Source organism: Sus scrofa, chromosome 16, assembly GCF_054392235.1.
Source record: "Sus scrofa isolate SSC_HxYL_T2T_F1_AM1 chromosome 16, Sscrofa_HxYL_maternal_Yorkshire_Landrace_v2.0, whole genome shotgun sequence".
In the NCBI taxonomy this organism is placed as follows: domain Eukaryota; kingdom Metazoa; phylum Chordata; class Mammalia; order Artiodactyla; family Suidae; genus Sus; species Sus scrofa.
Window position 1 is genome coordinate 17,802,849 of NC_139398.1, and position 27,431 is coordinate 17,830,279.

Genomic DNA, 27,431 nt, shown 5'->3' on the forward strand with positions numbered 1-27,431 from the left:
ATAATAACATCATCTCGGGGTGTGAAGAATAAACTGAGATGAATACAGCACGTCTGAATAATGCCTTGTCCATATTAGACTCTCCCAGGCTCTCTTCTCCTTTACCTGCTAAACAAGGCTCATCAAGGGGCGATGCTCCATATGGGTTCTACTTGGGAGGATGGATTGAGCTCTGACCACCTGCCCTTTGTGTTAGGCATTAGCAATACAAAAAGAAAGGAAGAGCCACACAGGGGATATATGGTATTCCCTAATGTTTCTTTCTTTGTCATTGTTAGGCAACGTGCCCATTTACCTTTTCAATAGGAGCTACAAACTCAAATATCTGTAGAAGCCAGTGAGGTGCATGTAACCTTAACAGCTGGTGCAAGAAAAATTGGGAAATGGGAGGGTTAGTAAGAGCAACTGCCCCATCTAAAGGTGGCAGGCCCAGGTCTTTGTATTTTTCAGGAGAAACAAGAAATCTAAACATTTTTACAGCACTTTTGAGGTTATGGCTGACTATGATGAATTGCACTTTTTTTTTTTTCTTTTTAGGGCTGTACCCGCGGCATATGGAAGTTCCCAGGCTAGGGGCCAAATCTGAGCTAAAGCTGCAAGCCTATATCACAGCCATAGCAATGCAGGATCCGAGCAGCATCTTCAACCTACACCACAGCTCAGGGCAATGCCGAATCCATAACTCACTGAGCCAGGCCAGGGATCAAACCTGCAACCTCATGGTTCCTGGTTGGATTCATTTCTGCTGCACCACAACGGGAACTCCTGCACATTTTTAAAGTGTACAATTTGCTAAGTTTTGACACACACATACAACTATGAAATTATCACCATGATAAAGACAGTGAACTACTGACCAGCCCTAAAAGTTTCCTTAGGTTTCTCTCTCTCTCTCTTTTTAATTACTCAATGAATTCATTACATTTATAGTTGTACAATGATCATCACAACCCAATTTTATACCATTTCCATCCCAAACCTCCAGTGCATCCCCCAACCCCAAGCTGTCTCCTTTGGAAACTAAAAGTTTTTCAAAGTCTGTGAGTCAGTATCTGCTTTGCAAAGAAGTTCATTCTGTCCTTTTTTCAGATTCCACATGTCAGTGATAGCATTTGATGTGGGTGTCTCATTGTCTGACTGACTTCACTTAGCATGATAATTTCTAGGTCCGTCCATGTTACTAAACATGCTGTTATTTCATTCCTTTTGATGGCTAACATTCCATTGTGTATATGTACCACATCTTCTTTACCCACTCCTCTGTCGATGGACATTGAGGTTGTTTCCATGTCTTGGCTATTGCAAATAGTGCTGCAATGAACATCAGAGTACAGGTGTCTTTGCGAGTCATGGTTTTCTCTGGATAGATGCCCAGGAGTGGGATTGATGGATCAAATGGGAGTTCTATGTTTAGTTTTCTGAGGAATTTCCATACTGTTTTCCACAGCAGTTACACCAATTTACATTCCCACCAACAGTATAACAGGGTTCCTTTTTCTCCACACCCTCTCCAGCACTTATTGTTTGTAGACTTTTTGATGATGGCCATTCTGGCTGGTGTAAGGTGGTACCTCATAGTGGTTTTTATTTGCATTTTTCTAATGATGAGTGATGTTGAACATCTTTTCATGTGTTTTTTGGCTATCTGTATTTCTTCTTGGGAGAATTGTTTGTTTAGATCCTCTGCCCATTTTTTGATGGGGTTGTTTGTTTTTTTGGTATTGAGTGGTAAGAGGTGATTCTAAATTTTGGAGATTAATCCCTTGTCAGTCGATTCATTTGCAAAGATTTTCTCCCATTCTGTGGGTTGTCTTTTTGTTTTGTTTTTTTTTTTTAAGGTTTCCTTTGCTGTGCAGAAACTTTTCAGTTTAATTAAATCCCATTTGTTTATTTATTTATTTTTTTTTACTGTCAATACTCTAAGAGGTGAATCTGAGAGGATGTTGCTGTTGTTTATGTCGGAGAGCGTCTGGCCTATGTTTTCCTGAAAGAGTTTTACAGTATCTGGTCTTATATTTAGGTCTTTAATCCATTTTGAGTTATTTTTCTGTATGGTGTTAGGAAGTGTTCTAATTTCATTCTTTTCCATGTGACTGTCCAGTTTTCCCAGCACCACTTCTTGAACAAGCTGTCCTTTCTCCATTGTATATTCTTGCCTCCTTTGCCATAGATTAGGTGCATGGGTTTAATTCTGGGCTTTCTATTCTGTTCCACTGATCCATATTTCTGTCTTTGTGCCAGTACCATATGGTTTTGATGACTTTTGCTTTGTAGTATAGTCTGAAGTCAGGGAGACTGATTCCTCTAGCTCCATTTTTCTTTTTCAGGATGTCTCTGACTATTCTGGGTCTTTTGGGCTTCCAAACAAACTTTAAAATATTTTGTTTGAGTTCTGTGAAAAATGTCCTTGGTAATTTGATAGGGATTGCATTGAATCTGTAGATTGCCTTGGGTAGTATAGTCATTTTGATAATACTGACTCTTCTAATCCAAGAGCATGGTGTGTCTTTCCAACTATTTGTGTCATCTTTGATTTCTTTCATTAATGTCTTATAGTTTTCAGAGCACAGGTCTTTTGCCTCTTTAGGTAGGTTTACTCCTAGATATTTTACTCTTTTGGATGCAATGGTAAACGGGATTGCTTCCCTAATTTCTCTTTTCTGATCTTTCATTGTAAGTATGTAGAAATGCCATCAATTTCTGTGTATTAATTTTGTATCCTGCGACTTTGCCAAATTCATGGATGAGCTCTAACAGTTTTCTGGTAGAGTCTTTAGGATTCTCTAGGTATAGTATCATGTCATCTGCAAATAGCGATAGTTTCACTTCTTCCTTTCCAATTTGGATTCCTTTTATTTCTTTTACTTCTCTGATGGCTGTGGCTAGGACTTCCAAAACTATGTTGAAGAGTAGTGGCGAGAACAGACATGCTTGTCTTGTTCCTGGTCTCAGCGGGAATTCTTTCAGCTTTTCATCATTGAGAATGATGTTAGCTGTGGGTTTGTCATATATGGCCTTTATTATGTTGAGGTAGGTTCCTGCTATGCCCACTTTCTGAAGGGTTTTTATCGGAAATGGGTGTTGGATTTTGTTAAAGGATATTTCCACATCTATTGAGAGGATCATATGGTTTTTATTCTTCAGTTTGTTAATGTGGTGTATCACACTGATGGATTTGTGGATATTGAAGAACTCTTTCATCCCTTGGATAAATCCCACTTGATCATTATGTACAATCCTTTTCATGTATTGTTGGATTCAGTTTGCTAGTATTTTGCTGAGGATTTTTGCATCAATATTCATCAGTGAAACTGGCCTGTAGTTTTCTTTTTTTGTAGTATCTTTGGTTTTGATATCAGGGTAATGGTGGCCTCATAGAATGAGTTTGGGAGCATCCCTTCCTCTGCAATTTTTTTGGAATAGTTTCAGAAGGATAGGTATTAGCTCTTCTCTAAGTGTTTGATAGAATTCGCCTGTGAAGCCATCTGGTCCTGGACTTTTGTTTGTTGGAAGTCTTTTAATCACAGTTTCAATTTCAGTTTTTGTGATTGGTCCATTAATCTTTTCTATTTCATCTTGGTTTGTCTGGAAGATTGTGCTTTTCTAAGAATTTGTCCATTTCTTCTAGGTTTTCTTTTTTATTGGCATATAGTTGCATATAGTAGTCTCTTATGATCCTTTGTATTTCTGTGATGTCCGTTGTTACTTCTCCTTTTTCATTTCTAATTTTCTTGATTTGTGTCCTCTCTTTTTTCTTGATAAGTCTGGCTAAGGGTTTATAGATTTTGTTGATCTTTTCAAAGAACCAGCTTTTTGTTTCATTGATCTTCTGTATGGTTTTCTTCATTTCTATTTCATTGATTTCTGCTCTGGTCTTTGATTTCTTTCCTTCTACTAATTTTAGATCTTGTCTGTTCTTCTCTCTTGAGCTGCTTTAGCTTGTTTATTTGAGCTTTGTTTATTTGAGCTTTTTCTTGTTTCCTGAGGAGGGCTTGGATTGCTATATACTTTCCTCATAGAACAGCTTTTGCTGCATCCCATGGGTTTTGGAGTGTCGTATCTTTGTTGTCATTTCCTTCTAGGTATTTTTTAATTTCCTCTTTGGTTTCTTCAGGGATCCATTGGTTGTTTAGTAGCATATTGTTTAGTCCCCATGTGTTTGTGTTTTTTGCAGTTTTTTTCTTGTTGATTTACAGTCATACAGCATTGTTGTCAGAAAAGATGCTTGATATGATTTCAATTTTCTTAAAGTTACTGAGGCTTGATTTGTAGCCCAAGACGTGATCAATCTTAGAGAATGTTCCATGTGCACTTGAGAAGAATGTGTATTCTGTTGCTTTTGGATGGAATGTCCTATAAATGTCTATTAAGTCCATCTGGTCTAATGCTTCATTCAGTGCCTTCATTTCCTTATTGATTTTCTGTCTAGATGTTCTGTCCATTGCTATAAGTGGGGTGGTAAAGTCCCCCACTATGATTGTGTGATTGTCAATTTGTCCTTTTAAGGTTGTTATATGTGGTGGTGAACCTATGTTGGGTGCGTAGATATTTTAAATTGTTATATCTTCTTCTTGGATTGATCCTTTGATTATTATGTCATTACCTTCCTTGTCTCTTAAAATAGTCTTCATTTTAAGGTCTATTTTGTCTGATATGAGTATTGCTACTCCAGCTTTCTTTTGATTCCTGTTTGCATGAAGTATTTTCTTCCATCCTCTCACTTCTAATTTGTATGTGTCCCTAGAAGTGAAGTGGGTCTCCTGAAGACAGCATATATATGGGTCTTGTTTTTGTATCCACTCAGCCAGCCTAAGTCTTTTGGTTGGGGTGTTTAGTCCATTAATATTTAAAGTAATTAATGAAATGTATGTTCTTACTGCCATTTTATTAATTGCTTTGGATTTATTTTTGTTGCTCTTTTTTGTTTCCTTCTTCTCTTGTTCTCATCTCTTGTGTTTTGATGACTATCTTTAGTGTTATATTTGAGTTGATTTTTCTTTTTTTTTTTTTTTTTTGTCTTTTTGCTATTTCTTGGGCCGCCCCTGCGGCATATGGAAGTTCCCAGGCTAGGGGTTGAATCGGAGCCATTGCCACCGGCCTATGCCAGAGCCACAGCAACACGGGATCCAAGCCGCGTCTGCAACCTACACCACAGCTCACGGCAACGCCAGATCGTTAACCCACTGAGCAAGGGCAGGGACCGAACCCGCAACCTCATGGTTCCTAGTTGGATTCGTTAATCACTGCACCACGACGGGAACTCCTGAGTTGATTTTTCTTATTGTGTATATATCATTGTAGATTTTGGCTTTGCAGTTACTCTGAAGTTTTGATATAAGAGTCTATATATATATATATGAGATTATCTTTAATTTTGGTCGATTTGATTAATATGTGTCTCAGGATGTTCCTCCTTGAGTTTATTTTATATGGTACTTGTGCTTCCTGGATTTGAGTGAGTGGTTCCTTTCCCATGTTAGGGAAGTATTTGGCTATTATCTGTTCGAATATTTTTTCTGTCCCCTTCTCTCTCTCTTCTCCTTCTGGCACCCCTATAATATGGATGTTGGTGCATTTAATATTGTCCCAGAGTTCTCTGAGACTCTCTTCATTTGTTTTCAATCTTTTCTCTCTTTTCTGTTCTGCATCCGTAATTTCCACTAATCTGTCCTCCACCTCACTTATTTGTTCTTCTGCCTCCTGTATTCTGCTATTGGCTGCTTCTAATGAATTTTTTATTTGTTATTGTATTTTGCATCTCTTCTTAAGTTTTATATCTTGTATCTCTTTGCTCAGTGTTTCCTGTAAGTTATCTGTCTTTGCCTCCAGTTTATTTCCAATGTCTGACATCATCTTTAGCATCAACAGTGTAAAGTCCTTTTCCTGGAGGCTGAGAATCTCCTGATCACTTAGCTGTTTTTCTGGGGGTTTTTTCTTTCTCCCTCATCTGAGTTATAGTTCTCTGTCTTTTCATTTTTATAGGTTTTTGGTGTGGTGACCTTTTTACAGATACTAGAGTTGTAGCCTCTCTTACTTCTGGTGTCTGCCCTTATTGTGGCTGAAGTTGGTATGGGGGCTTGCTGTAGGCTTCCTGATGGGAGGGACTAGTGCCTGCCCACTGGTAGGTGGAGCTGACTCCTATCCCTCTGGTGGGTGGGGCGTTGTCTCTGGGTGAGATTAGAGGTGGCTGTTTGCCTGGGGGGTCTTTAGGCAGCCTGTTTACTGATGGGTGGGGCTGCGATCCCACCTGGGGCTTCTCAGCACTGATAAGTGGGGCCAGATTTTCCCAAAATGGCCACCTCCAGAGAAAGGCACACTGCTGAATATTCCCGAGAGCTTTGCTTCCAATGTCCTTCACTCGTTTCCCAGGAGATCCTCTAAGAACTTCAGTTAGGTGTAGATCCAGATTCCTATGGAGATTTTGCTTCGCCCTGAGACCCAGTGCACGTGAAAGTCTGTGTGCGCCTTTTAAGAATGGGGTCTCCATTTCCCCCAGTCCCGTGGAGCTCCTGTGCATGGGCCCTATTGGCCTTCAATGCCAGGTGCCCCAGGGGCTCTTTCTCCCAATACAAGATCCCCAGGCATGGGGACTTGATGTAGAGCTCAGAACTTTCACTCCTGTAGGTAAGTCTCTGTGAGAGTTACTTTCCAGTCCTTGGGGCTTCCCACCCAGGAGGTATGGGGTTGCTTATATTGCATAAATGCCCCTCCTACCTCTTGATGTGGCCTCCTCTTTGTCTTCTGGAGAAGGATATCTTTTTGAAAGTTTCTGGTCCATTTGGTTGAAGATTGCTCAGCATTTGGTTGTAATTTTGTTGTTTTTAGGAGAGAAGTTGTGCTCCAGTCCTTCTATTCCACCATCTTAATCCCATCTCCCTCTTTAGGTTTCTCTTAGCCCCTCCCTCCAGCCTTTCTCTGCCTCCACTCACCTCACCCCCAGGGCAACCACTTAAGTGTTTTGTCACTAAAGATTAGTTTGAATCATATATAAATGGAATCATACAGGACATATTCTTTTTTTTTTTTTTTAACCTGGCTTCTCCCATTCAACATAATTATTCTGAGATTTATCCATATTGTTGCATATATCAATTTTTTAGTTCTGAGCATGGATATACCACAGTTTATTTACTCATCTATCTGTTGATGGATATATGAATTGGCTTCTGTTTCCACCTACTACAAATAAAATGGCTACGGACATCTGTGGACAAGTCTTCGTGTTGCTGTATGCTTTCATTTCTCTTGGGTAAATCTATGGAATGGCTGGGTCACACAGTAGTTTTTTAAAAACTACTAAACGCTTATCCAAAGTGATTGTACCATTTCACACACCCAGCAACAGTGCATGGGGATTCCAGTTGCCCATATACTGGTAAATACTTGATATAGTCAGTATATTTATTTATTTGATTGTTTTGGCTGCCCAGCAGCATATGGTGCTCTCAGGCAAAGGGTCAGATCTGCGCCCCAGCCACGAACTAAGCCACAGCTGTGGCAAAACCAGGTCCTTAACCCATCATGCTGTGCCAGGGATCAAACCGGAGTCCCAGCACTCTCAAGATGCTGCTAATCCCATTGCACCACAACGGGAGCTCCAATATTTTTAATTTTAGCCATTTTGGTGGGGTTTATAAGGGTGTCTCATTGTGGTTTTAATTATTTTTGACCCACAGATTGTGCACAATGGCAAAGGTATTAATGTGTTCATTGAGGGGGAGGGGTTGTGGAGAGTATAGCTTATTTACAGTTTTATTGACATAATTTAAAATCAAATGAATCACTTTTTTGGGCCACACCCGCAGCATGTGGAAGTGCCCGGGCCAGGGATCGAACCCGTGCCACAACTGTAACCAGAGCCACAGAAGCAACACCACCAGATCCTTAACTTACTGAACCATAAGGGAACTCCTAAAATGAATCACTTTTAGCCTTGCTTTTTGACAGCTATTCTTACAATTTTGAAATAAAACTCATCTTTAGAAAAAGGAGAAACTTTGTATAGCAGGATATTAAAGAATAATCAACTTGCTTTATCACCAAGAGCTCAGCCCTCCTCTTCTAAAGCTTGGAAGGTCTTGTAGACAGGAAGTGACACCAAAAGCATCATATCAATTACCCAAATGTCCGATACTTACACAGTAGATAGCTGAGTATAACCCCAGGAATGTAACTTCCCAAGATTGTGAAAAATGTGCACACACTGCAGACCAGGAGACAAAACTAGAAATAAAAGAAGGAACACGTGACAGTTGTGCATAACACCAAGACAGTTTAGAGCACAAGATACACACACAATTATTGATCTACAGGCCATCTATCATGTTACGGCAAATGGTTTTCAAACGGGTGTGCTCTGCACTTGGATCTGACCGATGCCTGCTGTGTTCAGCCAGCCTTAGCCCACTTTAACACTTAGTAATAACCACTGGAGGGTCCAGAAGTTAATCTCTGGCACAGAGAACACCACCTGCCATTAATCATGCTGTGGCTGTGCTACTGAAGAGTACCATGTGCCCGGAGACTTCTTTTACTCAGGATCACTCACTGAAAACAATGCAGGCCGGTAACTAAATCTCCAAGTTCAAACTACTTCTATAAATCCATGGAAATTCATAAATCCAGCAAAATGTGTTACAGAAATTAGAGGGCATTTACATAAGTATAACGGGAATTCACACAGCTGATAAGCAGCTGGGATAAATCCACTGGCCATTACTATCCTCCTCCCTAAGCACATCCATCCTTTAAACTGACTCCACTTCTAGGTCACCTAGAAACCAACCGGGGAATGAAATTAAATTCTTACAGTGAAATGTAATTCTTTTCTTTCTCTCTGTCAGTTATGGCAAAAGAATCTCAGTTGTTTTAAGACATTTAAACATCAAGACAGAAAAATTCTCTCACAGAGTCTTCTCTTCTTTTTCGCACTCAATTCTGTAAAATAAACTAACTTACTTCTTTGCTTTATCTTTAAATGACAATGCTAAATTTAACTGGTAAGCCAAGGAAATTCATTAAGGGAATTTCAAAAGGACACAAGAGAAAGGGATACATAACTCTGATCAATAATCGATTAAGAGAAACAGCAAGGGGGTCTGAAATTTAGATTAACTTTGACTTTTCATTCTTTGGCACAGGGTTAATAAATTCACCAGTCAAAAGGACGACAGATAAACTAGTCAGAACAAAATTAAGAGCTGTTTTGGAGTTCCCATCGTGGCTCACTGGTTAACGAACCCAACTGGCATCCATGAAGATGTGGGTTCAATCCCTGGCCTTGTTCAGTGGGTTAAGGATCTGGCGTTGCAGTGAGCCCTAGTGCAGGTCACAGATGCAGCTCGGATCCCGCGTTGCTGTGGCTCTGGCATAAGCTGGCAGCTACAGCTCCAATTGGACCCCAAGCCTAGGAACCTCCATATGCCAAGGGTGCAGCCCTAAAAAGACAAAAAAAAAAAAAAAAAAAAAAGAAAAAAAAGAAAAGAAAAAGAAAAAAATTAAGAGCTGTTTCTCAAACATCATGGGCCCTTGAAGAATGTAAACTTCAAATAGCAAAATGGAAGAGGAAAGATCACAAAAGTTAAAAGAACAAATGAAAGCATTACTATAGTCGGGATTCTGTTTCTGCAAAGGCATTTCACATTATCCACTCAATTTGTAGCCTTACCATCTTAGTCTAATTGAGTTGGGGCACATTAATGCAATCCAGTGCAGACTTTTTAACTTCAGAATCTGCTAAAAATGCATTCAATCATTTCAGTAAAATAAGCACCAAAAATACAACTCACCCTGCCCACCCCCGCCACCATGATGATATCTAGTCTAAAAACTGCCTCCCACGATTACAAAAATTGATCCAAGTATAATATTGCAACTTTAGTATGCTCAAAATGTGTCCGCGTATAGTTCTATTATTCAGCACTGTGGGAGTGAAGACTGCCTGTGATGTGACACAAAGAGCAGGATTTTGAATGCTGACCTTCCCAGGCTCTTCTTTCCAATCGCAGGTAGACATTCAAGAAACAAGGCTACAACACTGGAAGGGAAGGTGTGTGTCGATGGGAGTCTGCACCCCCCCGTGCAATTAAGACCATAGTTGGAGCTGCCTCTACACATAAATACACCACAAACGGGTGCGTTTCTCCATGCAGTCTGTTTCTAACCACTTTCAACTCTTTTCCTCATGGGTTTTCATCTTTGTTGGAAAAATCCCCGTTCCATTTATATAATCGCTATGGGGGTTCCCGTCAACAATTTTCTCTTTTAAGTACATCATACAAGAATTGTCCATTGTCTGAACTGAAAGTGAGACTCCGTTACCTCCCAAAACACCCTCAGTTCATCAAGCCACATAAAAATGGATAAAGTAGAAAACCAACCCAATTTCAAAATACAAGGGTGAGGATTTTCTGGTGCTAACACACTACATTTTTGAGCCTTACTAATATGTTTTTATGGTATGTGTTCCCAGTATATTGTATAGAGAACTGGAGAACCTTTATAAACTGATAAAATGTTATTTCATTTGTTTCCAAGTTTGCCACACATTTTAAAGCACACACATCATCCTTTCCTGAAAAACTGACCTTGCCAGGGCTTTGCTGTTTAAAAACAGACATTTCTTGAAGAAATATGCTGAAATTCATCCATGATTCTGCGATACAGTGGCTGAGCCCGGGTCTGTCGTCTGGTTTGGAATTGATAACTTCCCAGCTATAGAAAGAAAAAGAAAACAAAAAATTTTAACTCAACTTTGGATGATTCCCTGCATGTGCATTACTTCAGCAGATATTCACTGAACGCCTCCTAGTGGCCACTCTCTGGAAAAGCCGTGTGAATGCAGCCAGACACCTGCTGAAGGAAGTTCACAGGCCAAGAGAAGAGATACAGGCTAAGCATCCAGCTCCACAATTCTGGTCACAACCGAGGAAAAATACAGAGTGGGGGCTTTAGGACAGCTTCTCTGAAGACATCACTTTTATGCCACAATCTAGATTTGCACTGGTTACCATAAGGGCTTGCAAGAGTTCCAGACAGAACAATACACAGGATATGCAAGGGGTCCTGGTGTGAGACTCAAGCACTATTCTACTGAACCAGGGAGCAACACTGCAGGAAGCTGAGACAGGAGGAAGGGATCAAAACATATGGAACCTTATGGGACTTGTTAGAATTGTTCTAAACCTTAGGGAAGCCTCTATTCTCTAAAGCCAAGTTTTAGAGGAATGCTGGAGTTAATCTTATCATCATCACCAGCAGTGCATTTTCAGTGTAGAGTTGACCCTCACACAACACTGTGGCTAATCCAATTATAACTTACTTGGCCCTTTGTTATCTATGGTTCCTCTCGATCATTGGATTTAACCAAAGACAGACCTTGTAGTAACGTAACTACTACTGAAAAGCATCTAACTATGTGTAGATCCACGCAGTTCAAACCCGGGTTGCTCAAGGATCAACTTATTTTTCAACTCAGTAAAAAACTGTAAACTCAACAGGATCTCACAATAGCCTGTATTTCTCTAGAGTATCTTTTCTCAAACATCATCACAGAATATGCTGAAGGTGGTGCATGTATCAGGCATGTGATGTGGTCCTGCCCTTATTTTTCCACAGGAACTTCAGGAGGCTAAAAAACCCAGTGGGCTAGAACTCACTGGGCCTGCAACAATTGCTTCAGGAAGAAGACATACACAATACAGGGCATTTCCTAAAGTTACAATGACATCAAGTTCAAGTTCCACCCTTGCAACCGTAACTCATCACACATATATATATATATATACCAGTTCAACTAAGCTCCATTAAAGGTCCCCAAATCCTTTCATTTCATAGATAATTTTCAGTGTCCTACCATGTTGAAGGCACTGCCATAGAGCTAAGGATATGGCAACAGCTAAACAAATGTGTCTAGTAGAGGACAAAGTGTCATCAGAGCTATGATCTTAAGGGTATCAGGGTGAGCCTGATTGTTGGATTCAACTCCAGCAGCCCTGAGACAAATCAAAACTACTTTGTCCCTTAGATATTCAACTACCCCGAAACTGTGCATGTAGAGACTGTTTACTTTTAATACTTTCAACTCAACACCAAGGCAATTTGTAAGTTAAATAATTAAATTTCCTTTTGAATATAAATTTGAAGTCAGATTTAAGTGAGTGCAATAGCATTAACAAAGCCAAAAAAAAAAAAAAATACTTCTTGTCCTTCTCCTTTGTTGTATCGGCCTCGACTAATTACCTACCCCAAGAGTCCTTGACCTGCCAGGTGTCCAAGTGAATGTTACTCTGGTAGGTAGTCATTTGCCAAATGAATTCCTGACTGTTGTAAGAAATGAACTTTTGGGGACATTTAGCTGTCGATTTCTGTCTTCACTAACTCCACCCACTCTTGAATCTCTGTGCAAGTCTGTTTACATTGGTGACCAAATCTAGCACTAGGCTTGCAAATTCTGTAAGTGATTTCAGATCTATTAAAAGAAATACTAGGGAGTTCCCATCATGGCTCAGCAGTAATGAAACCAATGAGTATCCATGAGGACGCAGGTTTGATCCCTGGACTCTCTCAGTGGGTTAAGGATCTGGCATTGCTGTGAGCTGATGCTGTTCGGATCCTGCGTTGCTGTGGCTGTAGCGTAGGCTGGCAGCTGAAGCTCAGATTCCACACCTTCCATATGCTGTAGGTGTGGCCCTAAAAGGACAGGAAGGAAGGATGGAAGGAAAGAAAGAAGGGAGGGAGGAAGGAAGAAAGAAACACTAAGTGTGTGGCTAGGAGTCCACTATCTATAACAAAATCTTGCCAATATGTCAGCTTAATGGGAAAAGATTTTGTCCAGGAGAGTAAAAGCTGAAACGGTTATTAAACAGTGGCTTCATTTCCGGAACCACACAGACTTGTTACAAATTGGCAAGGATAGGCTAGGCTACTGCTCAGTGTAATGGGACCGTAAAGATGACAGAATCAGATTTTAATTTTTGCTCTCTAGGCATATTGAGTAGTATTTCAGGATTTGGTTAAACTGTTTGGCAAATATAATTCTAACAAAAATCAACGAAAAGCATAATGGAATTATTTATCATTATTTTAATGATTCCAATGGAATGAGTGAATATTTTGTATTTTGAAGCAAATTTAGAATGTACTTCCATTAAGAAAATGAACAAATAAAGTGATTTGTGTTCAAACAGTGAAAGATGGAATGGAAATGAATGAACTCAAACTCCATGTTCATACATGAACCTCAGGATCATAATTTTGAGTGGAAAAATTACAGAAGAATATACACAGCATGAATTGATTTACATAAAGTTCAAAAATCACACTAAGCTAACAGTTATTTAAGCAAGGAAATTATAAAAAAAAAAAAGATTCAGCAGAGGGGCTCCCTAAGATGGGGGTGTGTAGGAAATGTGACTTATGATGGCAAGTGGGACCTTCTTGGATATTTGTTATGTTCTATTTCTTAGCTTAAGTGCTGGCTATCTGAGAATCGATATATTGCTGTTCTGAAAGCTATACACGTACACATATATGGCTTGGATTTTAAAATTCCTTGACACTTTAATGTATAATCATGCTTTTAACTGAATGAATAATATTTTTACATGAGTATGTCTCACGTCATATCCTAGAGCCAAAATACATACGTTACTTTAGTTTTTGCTTCAGTTTATTTTTTTCTTCTAGTTTTATTGAGGTATAATTGACTTACAGCACTGTGTAAGTTGAAGGTGTACAGCATAATGATGTGACTTACACATATCAGGAAAGGATAATAGCCACAGGAAGTTTGGTGAACAGCCCTCACCTCATATAGACACAACATTAGAGACATAGAAATATACATGTGATGAGAAATACACTTGTGATGAGAAGTCTTAGGATTGACTCTCTTAACGTTCATATATAACATATTGGAGTGTTCATTGTACTTATCAGTTGCATGTCACATCCTTAGTACTTATTTATTTTATACCTGGAAGTCTGTACCTTTTCACTGCCTTCACCCAGTTCCCCACCTACCACCTCTGGTAACCATAAATATGACCTCTTTTTCTGAGTTGACAGGTTTATTTATTTGCTTTGTTTTTGAAGCATAATGACCTATAATACTATGTTAGTTCTTGGTACACAAAACAGTGATTTGATATTTCTCAACATTACCATCTGTCACAAAGGTAGTATACAGTTACTGACTATATCCCCTACACTGTGCACTTCATACCTGTGATGTTTTATTTACTGGTGAAGTTTATTTACTTTGGAAGCAAAGGCTCTGCCCTTCCTCTCTGTGCTCTGCACTCGGTGGGGCGGGTGGCACCTACGTGCTTGGGGGTGGGCAGCCAGCCTGGCCTTTGGCAGGAGAGCCCCTCAGCTACACAATTTCTGCCTCCAAAGCTCCCCGCTCTTTGCTTAGAGCCAAAGACCAGCTACCTCCTGTGGAACACCCGGCCCCAGTGGAATGAATGCCTGGGGCCAGGCTGGGCTGCCCCACAGGACCTTGGGTTCATGATAGGGAGGGCAGTGGACAAACCCAGTCCAGAGCCAAGGAAACTCATTTCTGCCAGTTAGAGCCATGGAAAAGAGTGTTTTGAATAAATGGTACTTTGTATAGATGCTGGGACCTTGTTTTAATACTACCTTTAGGATCTGGGTCTCAATAGTGACACCGCATTTGTAAACATATTTTACTACCCTAGCAAGTAAATGCCCTAAAATTGGGAAGAAGCTTGGTCTCATACTAAATCAACTAAACCAACTTAAATTGTCTCTATAGAGAAGGTTATGTTATAGCAAAGTCTTCATAGCTTAATATGCTTAACATGTATTACAGTGAAACAACTAAAATTTCCTTTTTCTCTCTCTTTTAGGGCCAAACCCGCTGCATATGGAAGTTCCCAGGCAAGGGGTCGAATCAGAGCTGCAGTTGCTGGCCTACACCACAGTCACAGCAACGTGGGATCCAAGCCTCGTCTGTGACCTACACCACAGCTCACAGCAATGCCGGATCCCTGATCCACTGAGTGGGGCCAGGGATCAAACCCACATCCTTGGACACTAGTTGGGTTCATTACCGCTGAGCCACAACAGAACTCCCAAATTTCTATTTTATATTTAAGGATCCTATCTATTTTCATAGTGGATTTCAAATGGATATGAAGAAACTTCAGTATCCATCCACCTTATATGTTTTTTCAATAAAAAGTTATCATGTTCCCTTTTGTGTCTTACATTGAACTTAGTGTGTTTAATATTGTTATTTCAAGCCAACAAAAACTGAATACCTATAGCACTGTTCCTCTCTGAGTCTACAGATATCATTTCTTGGGAAGAAGAAATATGAGAATATTCAACTTGGGTATTTTCCATAGCCATGAGAAGACAGTCCATTTATATTAAATTTTTTTATGGCCACACCGACAGCATATGGAACTTACTGAGCAGGGATTGAATTCAATCCACAGCTGTGACCTATGCTGCTGTAGTTGGATTCTTAACCCACTGCCACGGAGGGCACTCTCCTATATTAAATTTCTACCATTTGAAAAAAAGCCTCCTCTGCAGTACTTTGGGATAATAAATTCCACTGTTACTTATATTTGTTTTAGTAAAAATTGCCTTAAACAATTCTAAAGATATCTGAATTACTGTCACAATCACAAACAGAAATGAGAAATTCATTGTGTAAATCATGAAAATATTCTCTAACCAAATGGGTTTGGCAAAGAGTAGGAAATGTTTGAGATAAAAATAAATGTATAGATTGTCCTGAATAAAATTTACTGGAAATAAGTCCTGATTTAAGAAGAAAATCTGAATTCAAGGGCAGAGATGTCGCTCTGCATGTACACCAAATAAACCGTGGACCTAGAAGAGTCACTTTCTGGGAGTTTCATAATAGTTTTAAACTGTCCATTCAGGAGTTCCCATTGTGGCACAGCAGAAACAAATCCGTCTAGGAACCATGAAGTTGCAGGTTCAATCCCTGGTCTCGCTCAGTGGGTTAAGGACTCACCACTGCCGTAAGCTGTGGTATAGGCTGTAGATGCTGCTTGGATCTGGCGTTGCTGTGGCTGTGGTGTAAGTCGGCAGCTGTAGCTCTGATCAGACCCGTAGCCTAGGAACTTCCATGTGCCGCAGATGTGGCCCAAAAAGAAAAAAGAAAAAAAAAAAGTCCAATCACTGGAATGTATCTTTCTTCTCTCTTCTATTATATATGGTCTACCATTAGCTTACATCATCGCAGTTCAATTTAGGTAATACAGTTATTTAATATATTTGAATAATACAGTCATATAATTTAGAATGAGATGGGACAATTGATGTTAACTTTTCAAACTCTCTTCTTTTATAGACAAGGAAAGTGAAACCCACATTTTCTCAGCTAGTTCAGGGCAGAGCCTGACCGGAGGTTCCCGATTTCTAATACAGTTCTTTTCCCTTTAACACATGTGCCTTCTAGGTGCCTCTATGGTGCAATGCATAGCACACTGGACTTCTAAAACATGTGCCTTCCTCAAAGGAGGAGTAAGTTCAATGGCATCCTTGGAAGAGACCACATATTGTAATTTAGAATAAGAAGGAACATATGACATTATTCCTCACTCCTTTCTAGAATGAGGGGAAGGAGGGATGATTGACCAAGACCAACACGGCAACATTTAGGATCTACTCATTCCAGAAAAAAAGCACTTCCTGTGCAGAATCCAAACATTCACCTGAAAGTAAGATTCATGCTTGATGGTTGGATGACAATGAACACAGATGACATCTATGCACATGAGTGTGTGCTCGTGCACACACACACATGCTCTGAATTGCTTCATTATGAAACTCTAGGTTTTCCTAGAGAGTCTTGTCTGGAAAATACACAACCAGAGAAAGGATCTCCTGTGAATATTGGATGATGCTAGGGAAACGGATCTTTTACATGGTGTGTGGCTCTCTTCCCACCCTCCTTGGCGCTAATCAACATGCAGTGAAAGGTTCAACCAGCATAAGAGGAGGCTGAAAAACAGTGTGAATCTTTACCAAGTTCTTTACCAAAGAGCTTAGGTTTTCCATGACTGAAGCTCATCCAAGGGAGAAAATTAGCTACCAATGGCTTCGGCATCAGTACCCCAGGGTTTATTTTTTCCTTCCTTCGTTTCAGAGAGAACATGCATTTTCCAGATTCAAAGGGAATAAGGTTCTTTCGCTGGAATGCCCATCCTTTTTTCTTTCCTTTCTTCCTTCCAGCTAGTTTTCTCTCTCCCTCTTGCCTCCAGTAAGGACTGAACCTATGGCCCTCTCCAGCCAGGATCCTGAAGAGTCCCTCCCTCATGACCATCAGCCCAACTTCCCAGACTGTTGGAGAAAGAAGTCACACCTCCTAGCCTTCCATGGCCACGGCAACTTTCACATGGGCTCTGCCTGCGGGTCTGCAGCTGCTCAATGCTTTCCAACAAAGCTACCCAAGCTCCCGCTGTCCCTCAGGGGTAGCAAACCCGAGCAGTGCCCATGAGGATGTGGGTTTGACTCCTGGCCTCACTCAGTGGGTCAAGGATCTGGCATTGCTGTGAGATGTGGTGTAGGCTGCAGATGTGGCTCAGATCCTGCATGGCCGTGCCTGTGGTGCAGGCTGGAAGCTGTAGCTCTGATTCAGTCCCTAGCCTGGGTACTTCCATATGCAGAGGGTAATGCCCTAAACAGCCAAAAAAAAAAAAGTACCAAACTGAGGCCCTGGAAAATTCCATTTAGTTATGTTCTCCTTTCTTTCTTTTTTTTTTTGGCTGCACCCACAGCGTATGGAAGTTCCCCAGCCAAGGATCAAACCCACATCACAGCTGCAACCTGCACCACAACTGCGGCAACACCAGATCTTTAGCCCACTGAACCATAACGGAACTCCTACAACCACGTTCTCCTTCTTAAGAGAAACTCAAGGACAGATTTTTGACAAAGGACATTCTGTATGGTCAAGATAAGAAGTTGTTTACCAAAGAACCAATAGGGTTCTACCTGTCTGGGAAATTCTAAGGGCATAAGAATTAGAGAGACCCTCAGACAAGCAGCCTCACTGTGTTACAGAAAGGAGCCCTGGCTTCCCAGTGGAAAGTGAAGCCAACATCTTTCTGCTCCATCTTCCTATTAGGATATAATGAGGCATAGACATGAGGCGGTCTGGCCAAAGAAATCTCTTCAGGCAGTTCCCACACGGAAAGTGTATGAGAACCCTAGGCACTGCAGCCATGTTGGCCTCACTCTAGAAATTCTGAGGGAGCAGGCCCCAAGTGACTTCAGGTGATTCTGGGGCAGGTGTTTCTCATCCTGAGAGTTACAACAACAAACACTCAGTGAGAAAGTTACACAGAATTCCTGTTTCAAAAACAGAGACAAGAGGGGAATTTGCTCCGGGCAAGATGGAATAGCAGGGACCCAACTTGCGCTCCCATATGAAACAACTTAAAAAAGAAAAAAAGAAAAGAAAATGCAGACACAATATTTGAAGCAAGGGTTTTCAGGAGCCTGGGCATCGTGCATGGAGGATGGTGACCCATGATGGGGGAGCGGGTGCCTTGAGAGTCAGGCTACAGAACAGGAAGGAGCCTGAAAGTGGGTCCTGGCAACCACCTAAGCTGAGGAGACAGAGAGGCGGGCATTTCCAGGACAGTTTGTGTGTGTGTGTGGAGGGGCAAGATCCTGCACAGAGTGCCTGGCCACCTGCGGTCCCCTGGTGTCTCCAGCCAAGGGTGACCTGTGCACACGTGAGGACCGAGGCACCAGAGAGGATGAGAGGGAACAGAGTCAGTGCTCGCAGGGCTGGGAATGACACCCGGTCCCACCCACTTGACTGCAAAACCTCCAAATCCATGCATGGGGGAGGTTACTCAACAGGTTCCTACCTCAGTAGCAAAGAAAAATGAATCCTAGACTAAATGCTGCTACAGTCCTAACAAGTCTTAAAAGCCAAGTCCAAAAGGATCCAACTGATTTTAAATCATTTAACTGTGCCATATGCAGGAATAAAAAGCAGTGATTGTGTTATGAACCAAACAAGAAACAACCCGCATGGTCAAACTGGGATCTGAATGGTTATTTTTTGTTTGTTTGTTTTGCTTTTTAGGGCCTCATCCACAGCATATGGAGGTTCCCAGGCTAGGGGTCAAATAGGAATGTAGCTGCCTACACCACAGCTCATGGCAATGAAGGATCCTTAACCCACTGAGCAAGACCAGGGATTGAACCTGCGTCCTCATGGATGCTTGTCAGATTTGTTAACCACTGAGCCATGGTTTTATTTTTCTTTCACAACTATCTTTTATATGATTGTGTACCTTTTTTCTTTAAAACTGTACTCATCCTCAAAAACTAAAAATAGAACTACCATATATGATCCAGGAACCCCACTCCTCAGCACCTATCCAGAGAAAACTGTAATTTGAAAAGATACGTGCACCCCAATGTTCACTGCAATAGCTATGATGTGGAAGCAACCTAAATGTCATCGACAGACAAATGGATAAAGAAGACGTAGCATATGTACACAATAGAACACAGACCAAAAAAGAATGAAATAATGCCATTTGTAGCAACATGAAATGACCTAGAAATTATCACACTAAGTGAGGTAAGTCAGGCAGTGAAAGACAAACATAATATGGTATGGCCAAAGAAATCAAACTTATAAGTGGAATGTAAAAAAAAAAGGATACAAACGAATTTATTTGCAGAACAGAAACAGACTCACAGACTTTGCAAAACTTATGGTTACCAAAGGGGACAGGTGAGGGGACAGGAGGGATGGACTGGAGGTTTGGGACTGGCACATGCACACTGAGGTATATGGAACGACTGGCCAGCGGAGACCTGCTGTATAGCACAGAGAACTCTACTCAGTATTCTGTGAATGATCTATGCGGGAAAATCTATTTGAGAGAGAATGGATATGTGTACATGAAGAACTGAGTCACTCCGCTGCACAGCAGAAATTATCACAACCTTGTAAATTAACTACACTTCAATAAAATTTTTTTAAAAAGATGTAGTAAAGACATCAGTTAACCAAAAAAATCTACTTAACAAAAACATTCTTTATAGTTTATGTTAAACAACAAATCCGTCTTGGCACAGGTCAAGGGCTCTATGCACAAACCTCAGAGGCACTTGGGTTCCAGCGTGCAGCACACCGTCCTCCCCGTTAGGGGGTTCTGTGGGACTAAGAAATGGGACACTCGGGTGCTCTTTAAAAATAGACGGTAATTCTGAAATAGAGAACACGTGCTAGCAGCCTGTTTCATCTCTTTCGCCCCAAGTGTCTTTGAGCACCACAAAAAATAATGCCAAAATCAATGAATTCTGGCAGAGAACAAGGAACCCCTCTTGCTTCATTTTCCTCCTGTTCGTCTTCACCACCAGACGCTGAGCGCTGCAATCTGTCACCAGTCCCGCCTCGGGGACGTAGAGATGACGGAGGCACAGACTCAGCCAGCCAAAGTTTACCTGGGACCCTGAATGATTTCTCTCTTGCTCTCAGTACATCGGTAACTCACCTTTATTAAATGACAGTTCATTGAATCTAGGGCTACTGGGGCGGGGGGGGACTTCAGACCTAAGCTGGGAATTGGATATATGGAGAGAACCTATGGAATCTAAGATACTATCTTTTCATTATTGTATATTGTACAGGACAGTATATCTTCTTAGCATATACTAGGGAACCTAAAGGTCAGAAGGTGTTTTTATAACTGAAAGTAATTTTTAAAGCAAAAAAGTAAGACTTTTTAAAATATATCAAAGCTGAAATCCTTTCACAAATTTCCTGAGCTTTAGGTATGAGGAGCTGATTCTCAATAAGAGGCAGGAACTGTGGTGTGGCTGGAGGGAGAGAGTGAGAGAGTGAGGAGTGTGTGGTGGACACAGAGGATAAGAATGGATCTGGTGGTGGGGTCTGAGCTCCTGGGTTCTGTCGAGCCCCAAACAAATCCAACCATGGATGCCTCTTTGTGGAGCCCATTCCCCCTTCTGCCTTAAGCTGGTTTCAGTTTGGCTTCTGGAATTTGCAACACAAAACGAAGTGCTACATTTTTCCAGGGAGGCAATGGAGAACTGTAGAATGCATTGTTAAATTATATGGTAGAAACAACTATTAAAAAGAGTTATAAAATAAGATTCCACCGAGATGAGTATGACTTTATTATTTTTAGTTTTTAGTACATGAATGGGTTTCATTTGCTACTTTTTCCACTTTATTTTTTAATTTTTAATTGTTATTGAAGTATAGTTTATGTACAGTATTTCTATGTTACAGGTATATAATATAGAGTTCAACATTTTGAAGGTTATGCTCCATTTACAGTTATTATAAAATACTGGCTATATTCCCTGTGTTGTGCAGTACATTCTTGCAGCTTATTTTATACTTAACAGATTGTGCCTCTTACTCCCCCCACCCCTGTAATATCCCTCTCCCCTTCCCTTTCCTCAGTGGTAACCACTAGTTTGTTCTCTATATCTATAAATGTATTTTTTTGTCATATTCACTAGTTTGTTGTATTTTTTAGATTCCACCTGTAAGTGATATCACACAGTATTTGTCTTTCTCTGTCTGACTTACTTCACTTAGCATAATGCTCCCAAAGTCCATCCATGTTGTTGCAAACAGCAAATTTTCATTCGTTTTTATGGCTGAGTAATATTCCACTATGTGTGTGTGTGTGTGTGTGTGTGTGTGTGTGTGTGTGTGTGTGTGTGTGCGTCTTCTTTACTCATCCATTCACCTGTTGATGGACACTTAGGTTGCTTCCACATCTTGGCAATTATAAACAATGCTGGAGTTCCCGTCGTGGTGCAGTGGTTAACGAATCCGACTAGGAACCATAAGGTTGCGGGTTCGGTCCCTGCCCTTGCTCAGTGGGTTAATGATCCGGCATTGCTGTGAGCTGTGGTGTAGGTTGCAGACGTGGCTCAGATCCCGCGTTGCTGTGGCCCTGGTGTAGGCTGGCGGCTACAGCTCCAATTAGACCCCTAGCCTGGGAACCTCCATATGCCGCGGGAGCGGCCCAAGAAATGACAAAAAAAAAGACAAAAAAAAAAAAAAATGCTGCCACAAACACTGGAGTACATGTATCTTTTCAAATTAGTGTTTTTTTAGAATGATAATTTTATTTTGGTGACAGTTCTTAATAGAATGGAAGGATGGAAATAGAGCCAAAAATTCACCCAAGGCAGCCAATAAAAATTCAAGTAAAGGTGGTTTCAGGCAGTGTGAAATAAAAATAGTAGCCAACACTCACCAGGGACCAGGCACTGTTCTGTATGCTGTAGACTTCATATCATATTCTATTAATATCCCTACAGCCAACCTACTCATGCGGTGCCATTTATTATCCTGTCCTACAGATGAGGAAACTGAGGTTCCAGATGCATTAACTACTTGCTGAGGTCACAGAACAAACACACAGGAAAAAGGGCTTTCATAAACGGAACTGAGAATGCTTATAATGGGAGAAGAACTCTCTCTGGAAGGGAACTCGGGATCATTTCAAAGATGAGTGGGAAAGAGCACCCGAGCAGTAATGAGGATCCTGATGAGCTACAGAGAGCGCGGGATGGAAAAGGCACCTTGGTTCCTGGGTGACGCTCGGGGACCAAGGAGTTTAGATTCCTATTTTCTCTCTCCACTGCTTCAGCTGTTTCCAAGCCGGGACCTTCAAGTGATTCCACAGCAGGTGCCAGCTGATAGCCCTGGTCTCCAGTATCCTTTGCTGGGCTCTCCCAGGCCAGGCCAGCTTCGCAAGCACCGTGTACCTCTTCTCCCTCAATCTCTCCCTCTGAACCACGTCCCACCCTCATCAGTACATCATTTTCTTTTGCAGCAATTTATGAAGTCTAGTTACTTGAAGTTTGTGATGCGGACAACCTCATGAGACAAATTTTATGAAGGAATTCACAGACATGGTTGTCTTCAGCAGCTATCAGAACTCGACTTCCCTGAGGCACATCAAATATTGAATGAATGGATGGATAGAAACACAATGAATGAATATCAAAGGAAAGCAAATAAAAAACAGGCCAGTGATATCATGTATGATTTTTTTTCACTTATCTGAGTATTTCTCTACATTACCTACTGTAATAATTAGTGTGTACTCCTTGATATGTGTAAATACATAGTAGGCAAAATATCAAAAATAACCAAAAAATATTAAAATCAACTCTCACTTACATGGAATAGTTTTAAATTTTTTCCCTTGGAAATGGTGAGTTAAACTGCCTTTGAAATTAGGTAATAAGGAAATAGGCCTCATTTATTCCAAAGGTTTCCTAAACTGGAAATTAGTATTTTATGTGGCGTTCCTTCTGGCAAAACTTGGCTCCTAGCGCCTGACGTCTCCACCTGAATCCCTGGCTCCAGGGCCTTCTCTCACATGGCCCATGGGCATCCACGGGACCCATGGAGAACAGGGCTGGGGCCTGTGAAGTCGGCCGGAATGTGAAGATCTACGACTATTCAGCCTTCAGATGGGATAGAGAAAATCAGTCCCTTTCTGTTTTTTGTCCACTGGAGAGGTTTTTCACATACTATCATTTCTTCTTAAACACACACACACCCCCACACACCCTTCCAGTCCCTTTTAAGATTTTTCTAGATCCCTAAGAACTCATATTGCAAAATCATTTCCAAAGATCTTTAGGAGAATTGTCACATACCCCAGAGAAAACGCATTATCTCATCCTCTTTGATTTTATTTTTAATCCACAGGAATTGGAAATTGAAGCCAAACAATATTTTATAGAAAGTCAACAACGTCAACATCCCCTATTGACAAACTTCTGTGAAAGGGGATGTGTGACAGCCTAAGGTGTCACCTAGCAACTGGGACAAACAGCTGCTTCACCCGTGGCACCTATAAATACCCTTTGGCCCTGAGCCCTCACCACCCTGTCATTCTCGGCTGGTGACTAATGGTCTCATGTGCTCTGTCGGTAATTGAACATCTGTTGATGTGAACTCCTGCTGAATTTTTCTTAGAAAGGTCAGTCAGTCTCCAGTTACAGATCTGAACATTTCTTGGTGCCATGTGTCAGAACTGGTCTTAATCCTCTGGCTCCATGACATCTTCCTCCACGTGCCCGCGTGCGTGTTTGCGCATGAGCGCGTGGAGGCAGAGAAACAACATAAAAACAGGCATCTGTTTTCCTGCGCAGACACTCACGGAATTAGAACTGTGATGAAGCAAATAAGGGAAGTCAACTGAAGGATTAAGTAAGCAAACACAAGATTAAGAAATTACACGGCACTCCATCTGAAGCCGTCACTTTCTCAGGCCAGCGAACCATGTCAACAACTTCTCCGGGGTCCAGGGGACCAGGAGGCGCCACCTGAGTGTCGCCTTTCCCTGCCCTGAGAAGCTGAGCCTCACCTCCCTCCGGGCATCTTGGTGTTTTATTTGGAGCTCTCTCTCTCTCTCTCTTTTTATTCCAAGCCTCAAACGAATCAGAGATCAGACACTTGGTGAAATTGCCCCTTTCCTCCTTCCATCTCAATCTCTGTGCTGCCACCTCCTTGGGAGCAGAGACCACGGACCATCTGGAAGCCCCGAGATCATCTGGAAGCCTGGCACTCAATCACCCTTCGTGTTACTTCTCTTTGTTTTTTTAAGAAAAATTTTCCTTTAATTTCTAAGTGGAATGAAAGGAAAATCAATTTGTAAAAGTTTGTTTTTGCTGTTGTTCTAGGTATATTAGAAGGGTGGCTTTTAGAATAACCTTCACATCTTTAAAAAAAAAATGTCTTTTGGAGTTCCCGTCATGGCACAGCGTTGCTGTGGCTGAGGTGTAGGCCGGCGGCTACAGCTCCAATTAGACTCCTAGCCTGGGAACCTCCATATGCTGTGGGTGCAATGCACCTGCATATGGAGGTTCCCAGGCTAGGAGTCAAATCCAAGCTACAAATGCTGGCCTACACCACAGCCACAGCTATGCCGGATCCGAGCTGCATCTGTGACCGGCACCACAGCTCATGGCAATGCTGGATCCTTAACTGACTGAGAGAGGCCAGGGATCGGACCTGTGTCCTCATGGATACTAGTTGGGTTCATTACCACTAAGCCACCACAGGAACTCCCTTTTAAAATTTTTTATTAAAGTATAATTGATTTATAATGTTCCCTCTCTTTCTGCTGTAAAGCCATAAATATATATATATACACACACACTCTTTTTTATCTAATGGAACTCCTTACATTACTCTAGTTTTCATGAACAGATGCCAGAAGTCATTCTCCAGTGTTTTCAATTTTGTTACCCTTTCAACAAGTAGACTTTTATAAGCCCAGGGCTGGAACAATTTAAATTCCATGACTAGCTCCAAACAAGCTCCTACTTGAGACCTGCAGGAGATTAAACACCCTTTCATTTGTGAACACAGAGATTTGCTTCAATCACTACCCCCAGGGAAGAGACAGTTTCTGCTTTATTCCCAAAGGACTGGTAACATGTGAGAGTCAGGAAATACTGTCCAAGGAAAACAGAAACTGTTACCATGAACCAACTTTGCTAATTTGGATATAAGCCTTCCTTTGCATTCTGCTTAGGACCCACAATTTCCAATGAAGTACCACCCAGGATTTAGCTGGAGTCAGAAGGAAATGTCCCCTCCCTGCTTTTTTTCACCTTTGGCCAAGTTACATGAAATCTAAGCTTCTGTGACCATATTGAAGGATGTATTTCTCATGGTGCAAAAGTTTTCATTAACAATATAGTTCCTCATTTTGTTTTTTATCTTTTTTTTTATTTTTAGGCCCAGACCTGCGGCATGGGGAAGTTCCCAGGCTAGAGGTCTAATCGGAGCTGCAGTGGCTGGCAGATGCCACAGCCACAGCAACTCGGGATCCGAGCCACATCTGCAACCTACACTGTAGCTTACAGCAATGTTGGATCCTTAACTCACTGAGCAGGGCCAGGGATTGAACCTGTGTCCTCATGGATATTAGTCAGGTTCACTGCCACTGAGCCACAGCAGGAACTCCCTCATTTTGTTTTTTTTAGAGAACAACAACCCAAACAGACTGAATGATGATGGAGTTCCTCCAAAGAGCTTTTCTTATGAAGGTCGATTAAAATTAATTTTGTTGGGAGAATCTGTCAGTTTTTGTGTTAAAAGGGGGTACTGTGGAATATGGCAAACCCAGAGTCAGTGACTATCAGTCATGGAGATATTTATTCGAAGCCCTGCACTCTTAAAACACAGGCCACAGCGCCACCTTAGTCCTTCAAAGAGTGCATCTCTTTGTTTCGCTTCATTTATAGGCCCCACTGAATGACATTATTGGCCTTTAGAGGATCGCTTTATCAGTCACAGAAAAAGCAAGAATTGCAATATGGTGTCTTAAGGCTTGCTAAACTGGCCATCAGTTTCCTTCAAAAGCAGGTTTTTAACAATTAGCTATTGTGTAGCTATAAGTGAGTGCAATGCAATACTCAACAAGATTGTAGGGGGAAGCTGGATGTGTACTGGGGGGTCGGGGGGCGGGGGTCAGGGGACAGAGACTAGAGAGGACTATGTGAGGGTGAAGGGAGAAGTGGATCTGGGCACATGTTACTGAAGAGGCATCTTTTGTCCCAGGAGGTGTGCAGTGGTCAATGGAGTGAGGACAAATTTCAAAAGAAGTTATTTCTCCTAGTGATAAGTTTCTTTAGGAAAACAAAATTATAAAATTAATGACCAGAGCTTGTCTGCTTTAGAGAGTTTCTATAGGAATGCAATTCCCCCTACTTCCTCATGCACAAAGAACAGCGATAAGAATTTGGCTGATAATTAAAAAGGAGTCACCTTCAGTGCTATTCTAACCATGCTGTAACCAACAGGACCCCATGGTCCTTCCTGGGGCAGGCCCTTTCCCCATACCCTCTGCACTAGCCCCTCTTTGAAGTACCTGGATAGCAGTATCTGATGCACATTTCCTGAGTTGTTTTACAGATGCTAAAACCATCCACCTGATGGAAGAAATTAAGTACTCAATGACCAAGAGCCCTCAGCCCCCAGACCTACTGGCGCCTAAGGATTAATCCCTATGACACCACCCTGTTACCTCACTATCAAACAATCAGGGAACTGCAGGAGGTGATCCCTCACCCTGCAACCCCTCCCTTTCTCACCTGGCTTTTAAAAATGCTTTACAATTTTGGTCCAAGGAGTCTGAGCTCTCAGGGGTCTGAACAATGCTAACTGTCATTGTGCATTTTACACAAGGAGACTGAAGGGGTTTCCACAAACACTTGTCTAAACAGTTCCTCCAACATTTCATTTCCATTTCCATTATTAATTTGCTCAGCAAACTTCATTCTTTTTTTTCTTTTTTTTTCCATCTGCACCCATTGGCTGTGGAAGTTCCCCAGCCAAGGAGGGAACCCGTGTTACAGCAGTGACCCAAACCACTGCAGTGACA

At 41.4% G+C, this 27,431-nt stretch overlaps 1 protein-coding gene across 2 annotated transcripts in view; it reads right to left on the reverse strand.

Annotated features, from left to right (window-relative positions):
• RETREG1 (reticulophagy regulator 1) overlaps window positions 1–27,431 on the reverse strand; it is a 151,905-nt gene that overhangs the window by 5,229 nt on the left and 119,245 nt on the right. For both annotated transcript variants that reach the window (XM_003483804.5, XM_003359728.6), the window contains 2 exons: window positions 10,587–10,713; window positions 8,139–8,223 (listed from right to left, as the gene is read on the reverse strand). In XM_003483804.5, the coding sequence (XP_003483852.1) occupies window positions 8,139–8,223; window positions 10,587–10,713 (212 nt within the window). The remainder of the gene's footprint in view (window positions 1–8,138; window positions 8,224–10,586; window positions 10,714–27,431) is intronic.